This window comes from Prunus avium, chromosome 5 (assembly GCF_965620075.1).
Source record: "Prunus avium chromosome 5, drPruAviu1.hap1.1, whole genome shotgun sequence".
Classification (NCBI taxonomy): domain Eukaryota; kingdom Viridiplantae; phylum Streptophyta; class Magnoliopsida; order Rosales; family Rosaceae; genus Prunus; species Prunus avium.
Genome location: NC_142288.1, coordinates 23,779,566 through 23,800,096, shown reverse-complemented (window position 1 = coordinate 23,800,096; position 20,531 = coordinate 23,779,566). Strand labels below are relative to the sequence as shown.

Here is a 20,531-nt window from a genome sequence, read left to right as displayed (position 1 = left end):
AGTGTTGTGCTATATTTTTATCGTCTCCAACAGTGCATAGCTAAATCATAGCCTCCTTAATATTTTATTAGTTTTTAGTATATTCTTTAAATATATTGAATAATTTAATTAAAGTACTATTTTAGACCCTATTTAAAATTTATTTTAGAAGAGAAAAATATTTTTGGATATGATAGGATTAATTTAAAAACAACAACTGGCCCACCTAAGAAATAATAAAATAAGATATAGCCCACCCAAGAAGTATGCCACATTTGGCCCTTTTAGCCCATTGATTGGGTTCGGCTTAGTGACATGGCACATTTAGCCCATTTGCTGGAGATGGGTTTGGGGTGTGAAATGGCTAAATTTGAGGATTGAGCTCACCATTGGAGATGGCCTAAGGAGAAATTCTAGCATCCGCTTGTCGGATCATGTGCATTGTCTCGGCCGCAGTCACAATAGCAAGAGCCCCTTGTATTTTCGTCCCACGAGCCCCTTCAGTGATCCTTCTTATGTGAGTATGATGTTATATACAACAGTCGCATACAAGAATCTCTCCTTAATAAGGATGTTGTTTGGAATGTGTAACTATAATAATACTAAAAAACTTTGTAGGAAATACATACATTGGCCCAACAACCTTGCATTTGCTCTAACTCATAATTTCTTTTGGATCGAATCCCTGATCTATCCTCTGAAATCAATATTTTTCTTGAGATCAAGGGGAAAGGAATAGGGTAATAACAACATTACCTTCCTATATATAGAACCTCTATTTAGGATTTATATAAAACATGAACTAATACCATCCATATTGCTAATATTTTTATTTTTTAAATTATAATCCGACATAGCATCATCATGGTACAACATTATCCTCATCAATAGTAAAAGCATAGGCAACATTGTAAACGATATCATTCACTTTGTCTGTCGGTAAAGCTAGTTAGCTTTTGACTCACTTGGTCGAGTTATAATCCTTTGACCACCGTAAAAAGGAACTTGGTAAATGGTAACTTGTAGTTATAGTTTTTGCTATTCAAAGGATTATCAGCTGAGCTGTGTTTAAGTTAAGGTGGTCATGAATTAATTACAGCAATAATCAACCTGAGAAATGTTAGGCAATGGCAGATGTTATTTATTGTGGGGGGAGGGGGGGAGACAAAGCCTCAGACAACATAACTGCTTTGTCTTCGTCGACAGCCCACATTTGGCTTTGGTCTTCGAGAATTCGTGTGTAGATGGATAACTCTAACAGGAAGCATCAAAAGGTCCTTCGCAACAAACTAGGGTTTCTGTGACTGCCTTTAATGCTTTGTACTTTTCTTTTGTTTGCCCTAACCATTTGACAGAGCCCTTCTGTCTTTCTTCCCTCCCACCTCTGTCAAATCCATCTTCTTCTTTTTTTTTCTCTTCTTTTCTTCTTTGTGTTTTGCGTTGAATTGAATTCTGCCTTCAAAATATAATATGAAATTTATTGAATTAAAAAGAGGGAAAAACTGGTGATTTTAAAAAGGGGTTTTGATCGAGAAGTTGAACTTCCTTTCCTTGAACGCATGCATCGATCGGTGACCACCACGCATGTTAGTAGTAGGGCCCCGAACTGTAGCCCCAAAGATACTCCTCAAAATTCAACCACCACATGCAACAAACTGACCCCATGTTCTTAATGTCCTCTTATTCTTTAAACTTAAGACCCAGTTCGCAAGTTAAGGCTCTTTTCTGTCGGGTAGACCCGTTTTAACAAAAGAACAGATATATTTTGCTTAAAGAAAAACAAACGTATACTATTCAACAAATATACACAAACTAGGGTTCCAAACACTTTCATCTCCAACCAAAGTCCACAGTACAAACTCTAATTAATTCGATAATATTATACCTTTGTGTCATTATATATATAAACACACACCAATCCAATCTGGTCATGACTTGGTACCAACTAAGAAAACCATTCTTCACATAAATATATTCATACATCAAAAGCCTTTCCTTTATCTAATTAATTAATTAATTAATTATATATAATCCATACCACTATCGTACTACTAAAACTAGTACTATACATGTTCAAAGCTGCGTACAATTATATATATATATATATATATATATATATATATATATATATATTTTAGGACGATGTTCCTTCTTCCTTCCTACCACTGTATTTAGCTACATATGCTAGTAATTAAACATACATTAAGAAGTAACTAGTCATATAATTAAGATGCTTTTCTGTTTCTCTCTTGATATTTGTATCTATAATATATAGTTGATGATGATGTCCTGTTTTCTACTCTTTTAGTACTCCAATTGGCTGCTTGGATCAAAAATCGCATTGGAGGATTTGGACACCATGATTTCAGAGGCCGACCATAACCGAGCAGCTTCGCTTAGGTTAGATCCCAATTTCGACGGCAAGGTCTCGTTGCAGTCGGCGAAGTACTTCCCGGACACGTCCACCAGCCTTGGGTGTGTCGCGGCATAACATGTTGTCGCCGCAGCCTTCCACAACAAACTAAACTCAGTACAATGTAATACTAAATTTATTGAACATTTTAAAAAAAAAATAGGAAGGATTAGGCTAACAAATATAACCTGGGGTATTGTTTTCAGGAGCTTGGAAGCCATGAGGAACGCCAAATCTACATATTCAAAACTCATTTAATTCAGCAAACACAAAAAAATATTTTAAATTAATAAATTTGTAGAAATAAAAAGGAAACCTGTGGCAAGGCCTTCACGTTCTCGGGTGAGGCGGGTCCTAACGATTCCTGGATGGACACAGTTAACGGTGACGTTGGCGTCCATTTCCTGATGATTTTAGTAAAAACAAAAAAACAATATTACAAGAAAAAAATTAGCAACAATAATCATTTAAGAAAAAAACAAAAGCTACCTTTTAATACTTATAATAAATTATTTATTTATATCGATAATCATCAAACAGCGTGTGCGTGTTTTTGTCTTTTAATAATGATCAAGCGAACCTTGAGTCTGCGAGCGAGTTCCTTGGTGTGCAAGACGTTGGCCAGCTTCGAGAGCGCATACGCACGTGTCTCGTCGTAATCGCTGTTAACCACCCACACAACAAATTTCAATACACATAAACAAATGTCCAACTCTCAATCACATATTTAATGGGAATTTTTTTTAAATTTTTTATTCAATAATGCAATATTTCAAAATACTCTTTTGTAAGAGAAGTGAATGGAATTCAAGTATAAAAAGACGGATACACTATTTTCATCTACTTACTTAATTCACATATATTATTTAATAATTTTAAAAAATCAAAAATAAATAAACGAAGGAACGAGAATAAGATCAATTAATTAGTGATTTTTTTAAATATAAAATTACTAATTTTAGTTTGGCACCGCAAGTTTTTTTATTTTCTTGCTCACTTATCACTAAATGCAGCATAAATAATCGGCTACAGTTCCCGATTCTTTTAACTCGCTCACCTTCCGCTTCGGCTTATCTCGCCGAGATATCGGATGGTATCCCCCGAAAACCAGCCGTGAATCGCAGACGAGACGTTCACTATTCGGCCTTGAACGCCGGTAGCCGCCGCCGTTCCGATCATTTTGTTGAGCAGCAGCTTCGTCAACAGAAAATGGCCTGAAATTTTTTAATTAATATTCTGCAAAAAAAAGTATTAGTCGGAGTGTTAGTACTAATTACCTAGATAATTAGTCGCAAAGGTCATTTCGATTCCGTCTTCGGAAATAGCGTGCTCGTGCGCGAACTTTCCGGCGTTGTTTCTGACACAAACCAACCAAAAAGAAACTTTTTAGTTAGCTAATTTTCTTTTCGTCTCCCGCATTTTCTCGGCAGCCAAACAGAAAACAACAAGAGAGAGAGAGAGAGTTACATGAGCAGATTAAGAGGCAGCTGAAGGGACTCGAACTCGGAGACGAAGCTCCTGACAGAAGTGAGAGAGCTAAGATCAAGCGCCATGATGATGATCTCCGAGTCGGGAAACTCGGAGACGATCCGAGCCTTGGCGTCCTCGGCGGCTTTGAGGCTCCGAGCCGGGAGGACCAGCCTGGCCCCACGCTTAGCTAAAACACGAGCCGTCTCAGCGCCGATCCCTGACGTAGCACCTGATGAATTCCAAAAAACCACACGGTCGTCAAAATCAGAAGCTGATCATCAAAATGAAAAGCAAATCACTGTAATCGGACGGTGGTTATTAAGCTCACTTGCGTACCTGTGATGATGGCGGTGATGTGGCGCAGATCGGGAGAGCTCTCGGTGACTTGCTCCGCTGTGCTCCTTGAGCCGTAGCCGCTCGCTCCGGCCGATCCGAGCAGGTACTTCACGGTCTCGAGCATGTTTTTTGCCTGTTGATCACTGGGGCCTATGGTGTGAAGTGATGTTTGACCGCGTTGACTATAACACAGAAAAACAAAGAGAGAGAGAGAGAGAGAGAGAGAGAGAGAGAGAGAGAGAGAGAGAGAGAGGCGGACAGAGCACGTACGTGTTTGGTTTGGTTATTCACTGTGCCTGAAGTAGCCGCTTTGCATTAAATACATACAGAGAGAGAGAGAGAGAGAGAGAGAGAGAAATGGTGAGGTTTGGTTTGGGTGGAGGATATGGATTGAGGTTTAGGGAAAGGGAGGGAGGGGTAGAGGATTATATATTTGTCATTGATTGATAGATCGGATTAATTGGTTTAAATTTAATTTTGCATGATTAGGTTAACTTGGTGATATTTTATTTGTGGTCCTAATCCATCTAATTAACTTTTTGTTTTTATTTCTAAACATTATTATTTCTTTAAAGATCGGGATTTTAGTGGGATTTTTTTTCTTTCTTTGGGAGGTGAGGGTTTTGATTGTAAACGAAAAGAATCTAGCAATAATGCACCAAATCATTTACTACAACTTTCCTAATAGCATCCAAACCATTAAATTAAAGATCTAGCAATAATGTACCAAATCATCTACTTCTAATTTTTTCCCCTTTCTTTTCAAAAATCTTTTACTGATTTCCAAAAACTTCTTTTGTTTCCATTAATAGAATGTTAAAGGGCGCAAAGTACACGCTAATGTAATGGTTTGGAGCAATTGTTTCCCAGCAAGGTCCTGGATTTGAGTCCTAACATTAGCATGTGTGAGTTTAATATACTATCGTCCTCAAAAAAATATTAAAGGACAAACTAAGAACTTTTCTTCAAAGTCCCAAATTGAGTTCTCCCCAATTCCACATACCACGTGAAGTTGAAAAAAATCTAAGGTAAGAGAAGAAGAATATAAAAAATTCCATAGGGTTTTGTTTTTTCAAAACAATTTGTGCTGGAATCATTGAATCAAGCTTTTCTTATATCCTAATGAGAATATGGCCAGGCAGAGCATGGGCATATGCTATTGGCTAATGAAAAATAATTAAGCAATAATCAGCCTCGAATAAAAACAGGTTACATCCTCATGGGATGGTTGGTTAACAATTTTTTGGGTCCAAGAAATAAATACTAGTCTTAGGTTTTTATAACAATAATTTGTTAAATTTGTATAAATACCACCTAAACTTGTAGGCATGTGCTTTATTACCATATGAAATTTTAATTTTTAATTTTAACCACATGAAATTTGTAAAGTGTTGCAATCCACCACCTATGTCTAACTCCGTTAAAATTTCCGTTAAGTTTAAGGGTATTTTCGTCTACTCCTTATAACTAAAATAAATATGAAAAACATAAATTTTTTATATATAAAGTTAATCTAATTATACCACACCTTCCCCAACTCCTACCATATCGTACTCTATATTTCTCAATCTCTTGGCATCTTGACGTGTGTTGTTAAAATTGAATTGCAAATACATCTATAGACCTACCAAGCTCTAGCTTGCTAATGGAATCACAACCCATTTCTTCTATGACAACCCACACAACAAGGAAATGTAGGCTTAAGTCCCCAGCTAAGAAGACAAAAATGTAGAGATAATAGAGGACTTAATTGCTTGATTATTTTTATATATTTTTGAAATTATTAACTTGCAATTTATTATAGGCATGTCCATAATATTTATGCAAATTTCTTATTTTTTAATTATGAAGCAACTAAGGGCATAATCTGGCTCACCTAAGAACTAATAAATAGAAGTTTGTAAGGGCACTTCCAGCGCTCCTCTTTTGCCCGAGTAGTAAGGGGCCTAGGCCCAGCAATTGGCTCCAGTGCGCAACAACAAGACCAAGCAATTGGTGGTGGGCTCCACAAGCCTGGGCAGGCCCGAAGTTAAATCTTGCCTGGGTTTGCTGACGTCATTAATGACGTTAGAAACAAAAAACTATTCATGTAAATAGTGACAAACCTTGCCTTGCCCTTTAAAGTGGAGGTGCTCTAAGTAGCTCTTTAATAAATGAACTTGGATATTTTTGGAGCACACGTGATTGAGGGAGAGGATTTACACAAATATTTATTGGGTGCCTCGGAATTTCGAACTTCCACCCATATGAATAAAGGTGAAACGTTGAACCAACTGAGTTATCCGCTCACTCACTGGCATAAATATTCTTGAATTAAATTAACGGAAAATTTTCATTTTTAGGTCTTGGATCAAATTTTCATTTTTAGATGGATGAGGTAGAAAAAGAATATAAGTGATTGATTATTTAAAATGGCGAATAAAAGGAAAATAAAATAAAATAAGTATAGAGGGCACAAGTGTCAAGGTGATTTGATTAAGTGAATGAATGTATGAGAGAGTGTGCACTTGTGATTTGTCAAAGGGAAATCGCACGTGAGGAGGCTTCCAAATTTCTGCAGATCGGTCAATCCTGCAACCTCGAATCTGGCATTTTGTTGGGATAAAAAAGTCGCCTCTGGTCAATCATTCCTGTTCAAACCCCCCTTTCTTTTTTCATTTTATATTTATTTCACTTTTTTAACTTACTAAGTCTAAAATAATTCAATTCAATCCGATTCTACTTTTATTTTGTTTTGAGACACCAAAATACATGAATCCCTCCTTTAACCATTTAGACATAGTTTATCGAACACATCTTTACAACCGAGGTTTTATGTAATAACATTGTAATATAATTGAACAGTGTAATAAGAGTTCGAATACGAGTTTGCATATTGTTACGTTTATAATATGCTTTAATGGTGGATTTAGTATGGAGTCCTAATAGAAAAGATGGGAGTAGTTGTGCTCTACTCCTTGAAGATCCGAATACCTTAAAACCCAAACTGAAAAAAAATATATAAAAGTTTCATTTTTAATGAGAATGCCTAGTATAATTGAGCAAATAAGAGATTATCATTCACTTTAATTGTGATGTGCAATAGTTTGAGAAAAGGTCGGTAGAGAGGGAGACCCTTTATTATTTGGCCAAAAGGTGGATAATAAAGGGGAAAGAAAGTGCTGAAAATTTCAGCTTTTTTGGAGCACTTCTCTATTTCAAAATAGTCCCCGTGCCCTCCTGCGGGGACCTTATGACATCATATCCTTCCTCCACAAACTGCACACACTATTTATATTACTATTTGTATTTGGAACGGAATATATATGTATCTCATCTCCTCTCACATTGCTGGTTTCACCAACTTCTACTCTCCTAGGCCATGGTGCTGCTACATCACATGTTCTTGCCTTTTTGTTTGCGTGTTTTACTATTCATGATTATGAACCTGTCGGACAAGGAAAAAACTTGCATCAATTGTGTACATACTCTTCTTTTTCTATTTCTCTCTTTACATATATGTGTCCGAGACATGTAAGGTTTTCTCTTTAAAAGAGAGTGGTCGGGCCAATTAGTATCTAATTTTACACATATTAACAATATAACCTTTCTCTATGAAACCCAAGTTAATTGGCAGAACATGAACTTTTTACCAAGTAGCACATATTTTAAATATCTTTCGTGTTTGAAGAAGTAGGATGTGCATGTGAGCTCATGAACATCTTTCAAGAACATGGAGACGAGGCCTAACCCTACAAATCAAGTTCCTAGACCCCCCCCCCCCCCCAATCCACATATTTAATAGAAATCAGTATCATTTATGGCTCTTTTTTTACTTTAGAGATTATCTGTAAATTTCTGAGGCCATGGGGTCCTTGGATCGAAGGAGGGGGAAAAGTGTTCTTATCCTATCCTATCATGCTGTCATGGCATCTCAGTCATCTTTGCTAGGTATTTATCATGTTGGCCTGCCCTGCCCCTGCTACTCTAGGTCTAAAGGAGGAAACATTCATACAGCTTTTACATTTTCTTTCTTGTCCCTTGGCCCCTACCCTATGAACGAAAGAAAATTGTTGTAAATGCGTGTATTGTGGATGACCACCATACCTTTTATGAGTTCATTCTTTGAGTTTTATCTAAACATATATAAACTAAATTAATAATTTTGATCAGAAGCGCCCCATTTATTGAATCGGGGTCAGGTTTTACGTTCCGTTGTATTAGTTTATTTAGTTAAATAAATTTTTTTTTTGTACCGTCGAGATTTTCTAAAAATTAAAATAATAGAAGACTTCGGCGAAAATGAGAGAAACAAATTATGACTTTATCTTTTGCATTTCACTTTTTTCTCTACTACTCTTTCATCCTTGGTTACATAACAAACTTAAATTAAAATCTTAGGTTTTTCTTTAACTCAAAAAAGGAAAAAAAAAAGTGTAACTTCAAATTTTGGAGTCAGGATATGCATGCACTGGTGGCTAGGTGTGGATCAGGGCATGCATTATAATAAAATGAAATCAAAATCATTTTGGAGTAAAAGGTTCAAAATCAGTGGCTTTACCTTTAAGTTTAAATGCTGCTTATTAGAGCACTTTCATTAAATTAAATTAATTAACTAACTAGAGACAAAAAATAAATAAAGAAATCTATTAAGTGTTGGGATTATGGTCCCGTTTTGCAAGCTTAGGCGCACATCTGTTACCCTCCAATGAAACCCCGAATAGTCAAATGAGGCTTCCCCAGATTAGGCCTGCTTAATATTTTAGCCTAAAGTTGCTTTTCATGATTTGCCTTCAATATTTGAAATAGGGTAATGATTTCCCCACTCCTTTTTTATCCACTTACACTCAAAATGGAGTGTAAATGAATAAAATTGGAGTGGGGAAATCACTACTCTTTATATATATATATATATATAGCTTCAGTTGAAGGATCCCTCGAATAAGTTTATTTGAAGGATACTCTTATATATATATAGTTTTAGTTGAGGGATCCCTCAAATAAGTTTATTTGAAGGATACCCTTATAAGGCCCACTCAATATTGTATTTCTCTAATCCAAACTGTCTATTTTGTAGATATTCATTCAAAGATCATCTCTACAAAAAATCACTTGAATGCGATATCATTTGACTACTCAATTGAATTATTGAAATTTTAGAACTTTCTTGAAGCACCGTGTTCATTGATTTTGTAGGACACAATAGGATGTCGAAATAGTTTCCGATTTGTCTAATTTTTTGCAATAATGATCTATGAACGTAGACTTAAAAAATAGATTGTTTGGATCGTTGAATTTTTTTTTTATAGAGGATCCTGAAGGGTGTCCATCAAATAAAATTATTTGAAGAATTCCCCAATATATATTTCAAATCAAATATTTGATATTTGAATGCACCCCACCTCACAGATTAAACCTTGGATTTGGGTGTTTTGTTAGTTCGCCCACTCTAATTGACTAATCAAATTAAAGGGATTTGAGAAAGGACCAAATCCCATGACACTATAATTTAATTTGTTCATATATATAATATGCAAAATCTTGGAGACTTTGGTCATTGTATACTTTCCACTCACTCATTTCCCAATTCAAAATATATATAAAAAAAAACCCCAATTTTGTACTATCAAAAGCATACATTATATTATACATTTGGTGCCATTTGAATACTACCATGATTCAATGATTGCCACTCTCTACTTTGTGTATCTCCGAATCTTTCAAGGGTCCCTCTTCCCTTAAAGTTAGGGTTCAGGGCTTCCAATCTCTTACTCTAAACTAATCTCCATTTGATGACCTCAATCATATCCTTTCTTCTCAATTACAATTAATAAATCTTTAGTTGGAATGAATAATATGGTAAGGAGTTTCTTATGAAACAAGGTTACATCACCGCACCCACCGTCACTTTGTTTGCAAACACATATACATATCGTGTTATGCTATTAGACTATCAACTTAGGTCATTTTTCAAGAATTGCGTCAAAGCTAGTCTTTAAATTTGTCATCTGTCTTACAATTTAAGTCTTTTATATTGGAAGAACACTTCGATGTTTTACTTAACCATACTTTAACTTGTTAGAAATGTCCTATTGATTTTCAAATACAAGAAAAAGAAACTAATGTGGTTTGATTACTGGGAATCTTTTTTTTTTTTTCCCTCTCTCATCAGAGTTAAGAGTAAGTCCGTGTGATGAGATGTGTGTTTTGGCTCTCTCTTCTTGTTAAGATATAATCATCCCTTAAACCAAACTTGACTTGCTAAAAGGATCTCTATCATCTTGCATTGACCCACCACCCACTACACAAATAAGATAATTAGGCCCTAATAAATAAATAAATTAGTTAAATCTTTAGCCACATATATAAATTATAACGAGTCCATAAAGACCAATGTCAATTATGTCACATATGAGTTGGAGTATGATCAAACAGCTACGCAAATTTTTGACACAATAACTCCACCAGCTTTGGAAAAATAATTGTACAATCAATCAAAGTTCCCAATCAGTGCCGCTTCTGGAGCAAATCCAACCTTTCTGTCCTAATCACAACACTAATTAAGAATCTTAGTGGAAGCATGAACCCCCCAAAAGTGCATCAGACAATAAAAATCCTTATCACCTACTCGTGGATCAACAGAAACCATAATAATAAATAAAAATTAATAGCATATAATTTATATATGTTATGATAAACAGATTAAAAGTTGAAATGCATCCAATCGCTTGTACCTCAAAAAAAAAAAAAAAAAAAAAAAACCTGAAATGCATCTCCAAGCCAATAAGATTACTTGGTCCTAAAATCCCAATGCTAGTCAGCAATTTATCCTTCTGTCTTGAGGCCATCCAAACTCCTCCAAGAATGCCAATACAACTCCATTTGACCACCCAAAACCAGTCTGCATTGCAACACACACAAAACAAATTTAAACAAATTATGTTAAAAAATTTAAGCTGAAATATTCTGTGTAGCTAATACAATTGTCAATTAAAAAGTGATTAAGGCATATATACCTGGGGAATATATTCACCACCACCTCCAAATGCTCCACACTTTTCCACATCATATTTTTCATGCATGGTGCCTGTTTTCTTGTAGGCAACATAGTTGGTTCTGATCCACCTAACAGCAATGTCTTCTGCCACTAACTTTGCTTCCGTCAAACCAGACCTTGCCAGGCCTTCAACTATCATGTGTTGGATTGGAGCCCAGCCATTTGGAAAGTCCCTGTTTTTTTTAAAAGTTCCCATTAGACCATTGACAATGAAATTTGAAACCCTTTCATGAAAGGCCTCAGATAATTCTTAAAATGCTGAAAGATAGTACGATTTTAGTTTATGAACTCACCATTGTTCTCCTGACTTTGTCAAGGATGTTGCGATACCGGCATCACAAAGCAGTCCTGAGCTTTGAAGACTTCTTGTAACTTTCTCTACCAGAGAAGCATCTTCACTCACATACACACAGGGCAAGGGCTTTCTCAGTATACAATGCACAAGACAAAATATTCATTCAATTATGTTCTTTGGTTCATGATATAGAAAAGGGCATCTGAACCAATCTACTGATGATTTTAATCCAAAGAACTTAATATCTTTCAAAGGAAAATTGTGGTGCGCTTTCATGTTGCTTTGTTGTCTGTTTATATAAATTTCAGTCTAAGCTTCTACTCAGATGCAACCATATGATGGAGCTCAGAAGCACAAACCTGAGAAAAACGGCTCGATCCACAAAGGGACGAAGTTTGAAGCAAATACATTCTGATTTTGGTTACAAGCTTCCCACATTTGAGCTTCCTATAAGCATAAATATGAAGGAATTAAGACAACCACAACTAAAACTTTCAACAAATCAAAGAGCTTCGAAATTCGATACCGCATTGCATGTGCTATTGCCGAGCCAATAATCAAGCCATTGTCCCTTCTCTGCGTTCCAGAAAACAGTTTTTATGGCCTCATATCTTGCTTCAGAAGCTTTGAGAAAGCGCTCAGCAATGTTGTGATCTCCTGTAACTTTTGCAAGTAAGGCAATGTCATGTTCCATCTGCATTAACAGATAAGAAAAGAAATGTAACGTTCACAGGTCATAATTTGTAGGGCTTCATTTTTGTTTAAGATTTCTGAGCCATGCATACCCTTAGTATGAATGCATTTAAATCAACAGGTAAAATTGATGTGGTGGCCAATGTTGTAAAATCTGACTGGTTCCTGCAACAAGAAAAAGAAAAATCCTCTTTCAACTAATTTATAGTGGCTCTTCTCTAAGTGTGGATTTGCATACTTGTTGTGGATTTACCTCATCCATCTTGTACTAAAATCCCATCCAGACTCAGCAGCTGAAGCCACTTCCCGGTAAAAATGCTGTTTCTCATAAACATTCGAGATGTTCGAAGCAAATTCCTTGTCCTGACAGGCATAACAATCTGTTAAAAGGAGTAATACACTAGCTCTATTCTCTTTTATTTCCTACCAAAAAGTATAATTTTTTTTTTCTAAGGGAGCTGCAGAGGAGGACATACAATGGTTGAAGATTCAGGCCTGGGTTTGTTCCACATTGCATAATATCGACTTAGAGTGTGTTTCTGAGCTTGAGAATCTTGAACAGTTACCTTATGAATACCTACAAAAGCAGAAAATTAAATTAAAACTACAGAAAATTTAAAACCAACTATAGATGAACAGAGGACGGCTGCAATCATTATAATGTGAACTTATTATGTAAAAAAAGTTTATCATAAACCTGAATTCCAGAATTCATGTTCCTTGATGAGTGCAGGGAGAGACTTTCTAGCGAATTCGACATCGCCTGTCCTCTTGTATACTTCAAAAACCATTGCACTCAAAAGGGGTGGCTGGCTGCAAAGTTTGCCCACCCAGGATTAATATGGAACTGAACTATATGAGTGTGTAATACAACGCAGAGCTTAGTATACACCAAGGAAATTTGCTTGTGCAAAATTGACATATTTTACAAGTTGCTTTTGTAATCTTTTGGGGTTCCTTAGAAACAAAACATCAATTAAAAATTCACTGGGAGAAGAAGTAAACAAAATGATAAAGCATTACCTCCTGTTAGTGTAATAGGCCCTTGCACCATTAAGGACATATCCATATTCTTCTATCAAGTAAATGAGATTAGACACAATTGCTTTAGCTGTGTCATACATTTTACTTGCAAGCAGGCCCCTGCGCATCAAATACACAATTATCTTAACCCCACCAGCTTACATAATTCATGAGCATTAAATTTCTATCAACTAACCCCGCCAAAAAACAATGAGAAAAACACCACCATGCATACAAGGTCTCTATGCTTTTTTTGTCTCCAGTGTGAATGAAAAAGTGGGAAAAGAAAGGTAGTCTCACACCAACAAACCAATTGGGTTGCTTTTGGCTCAAGTGATGAAGATTCAATAATGACTAGAATTAGATTCTGAATTCACATTTTAAATTAGCATCACCTTAAGAAATTTAGAAAAGATAATGTAGCACATGATTTAAAATAACACGATCAACCAAAAATTAAAAAAAAAGAAGAGAGAAATCAACAGAACACTTACCTAATTACCCAATAAGAATCCCAGTAATAAACTTCTCTGAACCTTGAACCAGGAATTACACACTGCTGAGGCAGAGGAAGAAGAGTATGGAATTCAGGCCTCTTGTGGACCCCATCAGAGACTTTGCGGCTCAAATTCTTCCAAAGCAAATGCACCTCCAAAGCCCAAGCCCTCACTTCTGGGTTCTTCACCTTGGGCAAGAACCCCTCCGGCTCTGGGACAAAATCCTCTGGCTCAGCAAGCACCATATCCGCCCCTGCATCCTCAAAATACTCTGCTATGAACTCCTTCAAATCCTTCACTGATGCAGACCCGTTTGCAGACTTCGGAAGCTGATCAAAGGCTTTCTGAGTCTTCGATAACTCGAACTTGAGCGACAAATCTACGTAGACTTTTGGGTCGAAGTTGGTTTTTCCAAAAGTGGCGAGCGCAGTTTCTTGGAGCCGATCGAAGAAGGCGACCAATGGAATTGTGGGTTTTACAGGGCCTGGTTCCGAAGTGCAGGCTGACGAGGCTTTTGTTGTGAAGGTCATGGTTGCCAGTAAAAGAGAGAGAAGAAGAGAAGAAAATAATGAGAATGAAGAGTGGCTATGGCTGGGGAACAGAGAGCCCGCCATTGGAGAAATATAGTGGAGGTTTGAGATGGGATTGGTGACAGAGAGAGGACGAGGAGAGAGAAGCAGAGTACATGGTCGACGTGGAGAGGAAGAAGAAGAAGATGACAGAAACTGGAACTTGGGAAGAGGGCAAAAGCCGGCACTTGGAATTTTCTGGGTTTTTGGGTTGGACTTGGTTTCTTTCAATCGATTGAATGAATAAGCTTTTGGCTTTCTACATAAACAATGTTGGGTTGGCAAATAGAAACAAAAGCTACGTTTCAGCTTTGGCCTCCAACATCACCACTGATATTCTGTATTTTGTGCACATACATATATTATTCTTTTGATCAAATTTTGTGCTTATAATTCTAAAAAAATTATGTGGATTAAACTTAAAAGGGTGAGAGGTTTATAGTTTAAGTGGTATGTAAGGTTGAATTTAATCGATTATAAGACAAATGTAATTCGTAGATTACGCGTATAGCTTGGTCGATTTTAAGCTTACCCAATCAAACTTAAAGCTCAAATGAGGGGTGGATTAGATTGATTCATCTGGTGCGGTTTGTGAGAATTGAAAACGGTTTGATGAGCACAACTTGTTGCACAAGTGAGCAGTTTTGTTCATAATATAATTTGGTGGTAAATTCGTTTTTATCTTTATTTTCTTGAACTTTAATATTGGAAAGGAAAAAAGAAACACAAGATTCGTGGTCAAGATAGGAGAGAGAGAGGAGGGTTAGAGAGAGAGTAGATATCATCTTTTTATCTTTTTTAAAGTTGAAAATAATACTTTTATTATAGAAGTTAAAAAAAAAAAAAAGGTCAAATATGACAGTGGTCCAAGGCCACATTGCATGGTTACGCGACAGCAGCACAACCAAGAACCATGTGACGTGTGAGTGAGACTATGGGGACTTTATGAGAATAAAAAAAACTAAAAAAAATTTGCCAATTAAATCCCATCAGCGCAACCCAATCATGTGAAAACTACAATGGCCCTTTTTTCCATCTAGAAAAAGAAAAAAATAGTACGACGCCATGTCACATCTTATTTTCCTTATGTATGTATATAATACGGCGTGTCGTTCAATCACGAGAAGAAAAGAAGAAAAGAAGAACAAGAACATGGGGCAAAAATGAAGGGGAGAAAAGAAATGAAAAAAGAACAAGGGTGGGGAAACTCCTCAGATGTCCCTTGAGTTCCACATGGAAGCTTCGGAAATTGGAACGATATATATACAAACGTGACAGCCAAGAAATAATTCATCATCGGAGCCTGCTCTCACCCAAATTCATTCAACACAAAATTGCAAATCGAATAATATAAATAAATAAATAATAATAATAATAATAATAATAAAAATAGAAGACTGAAAATACAAAGGCTAGAGGCCAATACTGAAGCCGTCCTAGCAAAAACCCCGCCGGCATTTAAAACCGAGAAGAACCAACCACGACGGTTTCTTCTCTTTTCTCTAAAGAAGAAGAAGAAAAGAAAAAGAAGAAGAGGTCGATTGTGGAGTTTGTGTAATTATTATTATATTAGTTAATTTTGGGACCAGATGAATAAATAGGCATTTAAGCCCAATAACAGCCCATGCCCTTCAAGCCCAATATTACCCCAACTTTCCATTCCATTCCATAAAGTATATAATATGTATTTTGTGCTTTTGATTTTCTTTTCTTTTCCTTACACTTTGTTAGAAGAAGTTCTAAATTTCGAACGCACAATTTCTAGTGTTATCTTTCCATTTGTTAGAAGAAAGTCTCAAGTTCGAAACTCCATGGTTTTAAAACTTGAGCCTTTTTGAGTCCTACAATCTTTGAGAGGCGGGAAACATTAGCAAGAGGGATCTTTGGGGGTTTCGAACCTCAAACCACAACAACAACAAAAGAATAGCACGGGGATTATAATTTAAGTAGTTAACAGCTGTTATCCGTACACTAAATATTCTATGTTTGAAACCCGTCTCTTAATATCACTTGTATATAAAAATAAAAACAAAGAGAACAACAAAAGAAGAGCATATCACAATCAAGAATTTGAAAACCCGGTTTGAGGTTCCCCAATGAAATGAGGCAGTGCCTTTACTGCGGCTTCTTTGCGACTTGCAACAAGAGAGAGAGAGAGAGAGAGAGTAAACTGCAAAAGTAAGAAATAAAATATAACATTTCCCACACGTTATTAATATAATACATAAAGCAATGAATGGAATTTGTAACGTCAGGGTCAGAACCTGACTTGAGGATAACTAAGAATCATGACCACAAAATCTAGAGCTGATTGAAAAGTTGTTTGAACATTGAAGGGATCTGTGGCTGGTCAAAATGATGTACATGTTATCTATGAGACTGAAAGTTGTCATCAGGACACCTCAGCTGAGTTACTTTGTAATGCAATAATCTAACGTACTCTAAAAATCATTAAGTTCATGAACCCAAGCACTTCCTAAAATTGTTCTAAAGGCTTTTTGTGGTCCATGGTTCTTTTTGCAATAAATCCTGGAAACAGACCAGTAATAATGGAAGGCTCAACAGACAACCAACCTGGAAGTCTGGGGTTTAGACCAGAGGGAAGCAGAAGACAGCCTTCGCAAGGCAGAAAAGCAGCAGCTCCCTGGTTGACTGGTGTGGTCAGACTGAGTCTCTCCAGGCCTTTACCACACGAGATAATTTGCTGACTTTCAAACTGAAACTGAAAAAAACAACCACTAGTAACTCACACAAAAGATTCCACTCTCTCTCTCTCTCTCTCTCTCTCTCTCCTTATAACCTGACTTAATAAAGCACAGAAGGGGTCTACAGAAGGAGGAAGAAAAAAAAAGCCCAGGAGAGGAGTGAGGAGTTCTAAGTTCATGGAGCAGTCTACTTCCCCACAAAAGCAAACCAAAGCTCAGGCATCAAAGAGAAGCTTGAAGGAGAAGAGAGCAAGGTTGTACATTATCAAACGTTGTGTGTTCATGCTACTATGTTGGAGGGAACATGCAGATTAACAATGGTGGTAAAGTTTCACCATCCATATTTATTGTTCTAGTTTTGCAGTAGTTTTTAAAAATAGTCTTGTGTACCTGGCATTGTTGTTAATGGCACTAGGATTTGTAGTGTGTGTGTGTGTGTGTGTGTGTGTGTGTGAGAGAGAGAGAGAGAGAGAGAGAGAGAGAGAGAGAGAGAGAGAGAGAGAGAGAGAGATGTGAAGATGAAAACATCAAATTGTAAAGATAAAGTTGTAAGTTGCACTATTAATTGTTCCAAGTGACTATAACTACTTTCTTCACGATTTGATGCAGCAGTATCTTTTAAGAGGAACACTAAGCCTATAAGATGTGCACCATTTGCACATTCAAGACATAGACATGAACACATGCAGAAACATGAGACAGATAAGATACAAAAGAGGGCGAATCACCCAAAATAAAATTGTAAAGAGAAAGCTTGAAGGTGGGATTAGCAAAATCATAACTGGAGTTTTAAAGTTTTGAATGTGTTCAAGTTGCCCTTCTCAGAATCTTGGATGCGCCACCATCCCAGATATGGTTCCAGAAGAGTTTCATTGGCATCAGGGACATAAAACTCAATTTGGGAAAATTACAAATAGCCTCAAGATACAATTCCTGAAGGCCACTAGAGTCACCAGACTCTCCACTGTTTCACGCACAAAATAGGAAGTACCATGACATTCACCAACAAATAATTAGATACGCTCTTAAAAGTTGGCATTCAACCAGGAAGTTAGATGGATGGAGAGATAGATAAAAGATACTCGAAGCTAGATATATAGCCACATTCCAAAAACTATAGAAGCAATGGATTCTCAAGAAAAAGGGTTGAGATCATAAGAGAGGCAAAAAATCAGGGGTTTAAACTGTGTCTATACAAATCCATGCAGAAGTTATTTCACTTACAGAAACAATGAACTGAATACGGGATCTATGAGGCTATGTCACCGACTCACCTACAATTACAATTACTAGCACATGACATGTTGAATAAGAACACGTCAGTGTTCTAACTTGATCATGTGAGAGAGCAGTACGGCATTAAAATGAGCTGTTCAACACTGTGAACAAAGCCCAGTAGAAGTTTCCTACAGACTGACATTAGAAATAGAGGGTGACCACATCCCGTAAGCCAAATATGATACATTTTATACACTGCCCTGAACATATAATTTTCTAATCATACTGCCTTGTGAGTATATTTACTAGGCATGTACTGCTATCCTACAATGGGAGAGGGATAAAAATCTCATATATTAAGTATCCAATTAGGAGATTATGAAAACACAAACCCATAATTCTAAATCAACTTGACAATGTCCTATCCATTGATTAATTTGTTTTCTCAAAATAGTGCATCAATCATTATTTGGCCTTCCAATCCGATGATGCATATGCATAAACTCAATTCAATTCCACTCAACAAAATTTTTGAATTCCAATCATTGTAAATTGGGGATTTATTGAAGCTTAGCCTATCCAATGTTAAAATTGGATCTTCAGTCCGTACAATGCATGAACAATGCAGCCAAACAAATTGCAATTCCAATGAAACAAGCATAAATAACCACCTCCGGATTAAAGAAAATAACTTTATTATTTAACAATTTCAATATGTTCTATAAAAATGCTAAATACAATCGTCACCGACAAGCATTACACATTGACAGACTCGCATAAAATTCGGAACCAGAAGCTGTTTTCATAAACCCTAATTACACATAAAACCAAGATCTAGTGTAACAACAATACCACACAGAGAGGGGGAGATCAGACGGGGAGCTCAGCAACGTCGTTTGGACGGTCGCTGTGATTGGTGAGGGTGAAAGGGCGGTCTGTGGCCTCGTCCTCGTCCTCGTCGTCGAAGTCGGTGGTGGAGAGGTTGACGCAAGAGAAGCGCTCGAGGGAGGAAAAGAAGGCGGTGCAGACCGTGGCGCTTACCCAGCTCGCCACCTGGTCTAGCTTCTCCCGCGATATGATACTATTGTTCCCGTTTTCCATTTTTCTTCTTTTTTTTTCTTTTCTTTTTACTTTCTCAGAAGTTGAAAATGAAGGTGGATGTGATTTTGGTTTGAATTTTATATCCATCATTATGTGGGCCATGGACTCCTGGGCTATATGGGTGTCAGTTTAATTTCTAAACGGCCTATATTGGTTATGGGCCATGCTCCATTTAGATTTAATTACCATGAAAGGTTATGGTCAATCACGCATGCAATCTAACCCACGAGATGCTCTTTTTAGAATTAATTACAAGAATTTTTTATGGGTAAATAGAATTAATTACAATAGTATGTGGGTAAATTTTGACCGTTTATGTGTTGTGAGTCTCACATGTATCAATGGTCAGAAATCCCTCATATCTATATGTGTAATTAATAAAATTACGCGTCCAATAAAGTTCAACAGCGTGTGCCTAGTTCTTTTATTTTTCCACTACATGGAGCTTTGGAATCTCTTACCTCTTTTCGTCCCTTATGAGAAAAGCATACGGTCCATTGTATCTCTTTGATCATATGACTAGAGAGGAGAAATAGAAAGCATGAACAATATAAAGGCTATGAGATATAAATTTAAACGTTTGTCCACACTATCAACAAGCGCATCTGGTGTAGTGGTATCATAGTACCCTCCCACGGTACTGACCAGGGTTCGATTCCCTGGATGCGCATTTTTTACATTTCCGTGAAATAAGTTTCCTTTTTTTTGGGTCAGATTATGAGAAACAAGTTTTTAATTTGAATTTTTTGGGTTGAAAAATGTGAAAAAGTGTGGAAGCCCAACATTCTTCTGAAGGGCACAAGCGGGGAAATTGTACAACGAGTTTAGAGTGAAAAATTTATTTACAATGAGGAGTTTAAAGAGAAGAGCTTAGTTGAGGAGTTCAATCCGATCATCAAACCATTGAAAATGCTTTAAGTCCATTGATTTCCTCACATTTGTTGATGGTGGGATTAAACCCTCAAATAAACTCCTTACTCTCTGCAGGCAAAACAACTCCTTACTCTCTGCGGGCAAAACTACCGAAACCTTCACCATAACTTTTCCATGGGCTAAAACCTCCATGTGCTCAATCTAGGTTTTTCTTTTCTTTTTTATTCTAATGGACTATTAACCAAGTGCTCATTCAGCCAGACAGTATAAGTGAATCAAATATGAGCATAAGATCCACCTTTTTTTTTTGGTTACATTGGAGG

General features: G+C 36.6%; 3 protein-coding genes and 1 non-coding gene across 8 annotated transcripts; 1 reads left to right on the top strand and 3 right to left on the bottom strand.

Annotated features, from left to right (window-relative positions):
* Positions 1–1,904: 1,904 nt before the first annotated feature.
* On the bottom strand, positions 1,905–4,446 carry LOC110758881 (short-chain dehydrogenase TIC 32 A, chloroplastic-like). The gene is made up of 8 exons (XM_088253842.1): positions 4,199–4,446; positions 3,860–4,091; positions 3,670–3,749; positions 3,450–3,606; positions 2,973–3,054; positions 2,709–2,796; positions 2,581–2,627; positions 1,905–2,487 (listed from the first exon to the last, which is right to left on the bottom strand). The coding sequence occupies exons 1-8, from the start codon at positions 4,320–4,322 to the stop codon at positions 2,284–2,286; spliced, it is 1,014 nt and encodes a 337-aa protein (XP_088109968.1). The 5' UTR covers positions 4,323–4,446; the 3' UTR covers positions 1,905–2,283.
* A 6,072-nt stretch (positions 4,447–10,518) lies between these two features.
* Positions 10,519–14,933, bottom strand: TRE1 (trehalase 1). Of its 5 annotated transcripts, none has more exons than XR_015835956.1 (12): positions 13,740–14,933; positions 13,246–13,365; positions 12,920–13,035; positions 12,699–12,799; positions 12,476–12,585; positions 12,315–12,387; positions 12,056–12,223; positions 11,889–11,976; positions 11,528–11,627; positions 11,194–11,407; positions 10,940–11,078; positions 10,519–10,801 (listed from the first exon to the last, which is right to left on the bottom strand). XR_015835956.1 is itself a non-coding variant. In XM_088253377.1 (11 exons), the coding sequence occupies exons 1-11, from the start codon at positions 14,354–14,356 to the stop codon at positions 10,995–10,997; spliced, it is 1,791 nt and encodes a 596-aa protein (XP_088109503.1). In that variant the 5' UTR covers positions 14,357–14,933; the 3' UTR covers positions 10,826–10,994. The 5 variants fall into 5 exon arrangements, 1 of the variants encoding a protein (XP_088109503.1); XR_015835957.1 differs by having other exon boundaries at positions 10,519–10,733; XR_015835959.1 differs by having other exon boundaries at positions 10,519–10,721.
* A 3,979-nt stretch (positions 14,934–18,912) lies between these two features.
* Positions 18,913–19,389, bottom strand: LOC148294540 (uncharacterized). Its single transcript, XM_088253378.1, has one exon. The coding sequence runs from the start codon at positions 19,333–19,335 to the stop codon at positions 19,105–19,107; it is 231 nt and encodes a 76-aa protein (XP_088109504.1). The 5' UTR covers positions 19,336–19,389; the 3' UTR covers positions 18,913–19,104.
* Positions 19,390–19,934: 545 nt separating this feature from the next.
* Positions 19,935–20,005, top strand: TRNAG-CCC (transfer RNA glycine (anticodon CCC)). Its single transcript has one exon. It is a non-coding gene; the product is annotated as a tRNA-Gly (tRNA).
* The last annotated feature ends 526 nt before the right edge of the window (positions 20,006–20,531 follow it).

Bases quoted from the DNA above. Each gene is read 5' to 3' on its own strand.
- LOC110758881 (XM_088253842.1), bottom strand. From the start codon at position 4,322: ATGCTCGAGACCGTGAAGTACCTGCTCGGATCGGCCGGAGCGAGCGGC. The intron at 3,607-3,669 runs GTAATTAGTACT...AAAAAATTTCAG, and splicing joins CTTTGCGACTAATTATCTAG to GCCATTTTCTGTTGACGAAG. The intron at 3,055-3,449 runs GTGAGCGAGTTA...GGTGGTTAACAG, and splicing joins GAGATAAGCCGAAGCGGAAG to CGATTACGACGAGACACGTG.
- LOC148294540 (XM_088253378.1), bottom strand. From the start codon at position 19,335: ATGGAAAACGGGAACAATAGTATCATATCGCGGGAGAAGCTAGACCAG.
- TRE1 (XM_088253377.1), bottom strand. From the start codon at position 14,356: ATGGCGGGCTCTCTGTTCCCCAGCCATAGCCACTCTTCATTCTCATTA. The intron at 12,224-12,314 runs GTATGCATGGCT...CTGTTAATGCAG, and splicing joins TAAATGCATTCATACTAAGG to ATGGAACATGACATTGCCTT. The intron at 11,977-12,055 runs GTATCGAATTTC...TTATGCTTATAG, and splicing joins GCAATAGCACATGCAATGCG to GAAGCTCAAATGTGGGAAGC.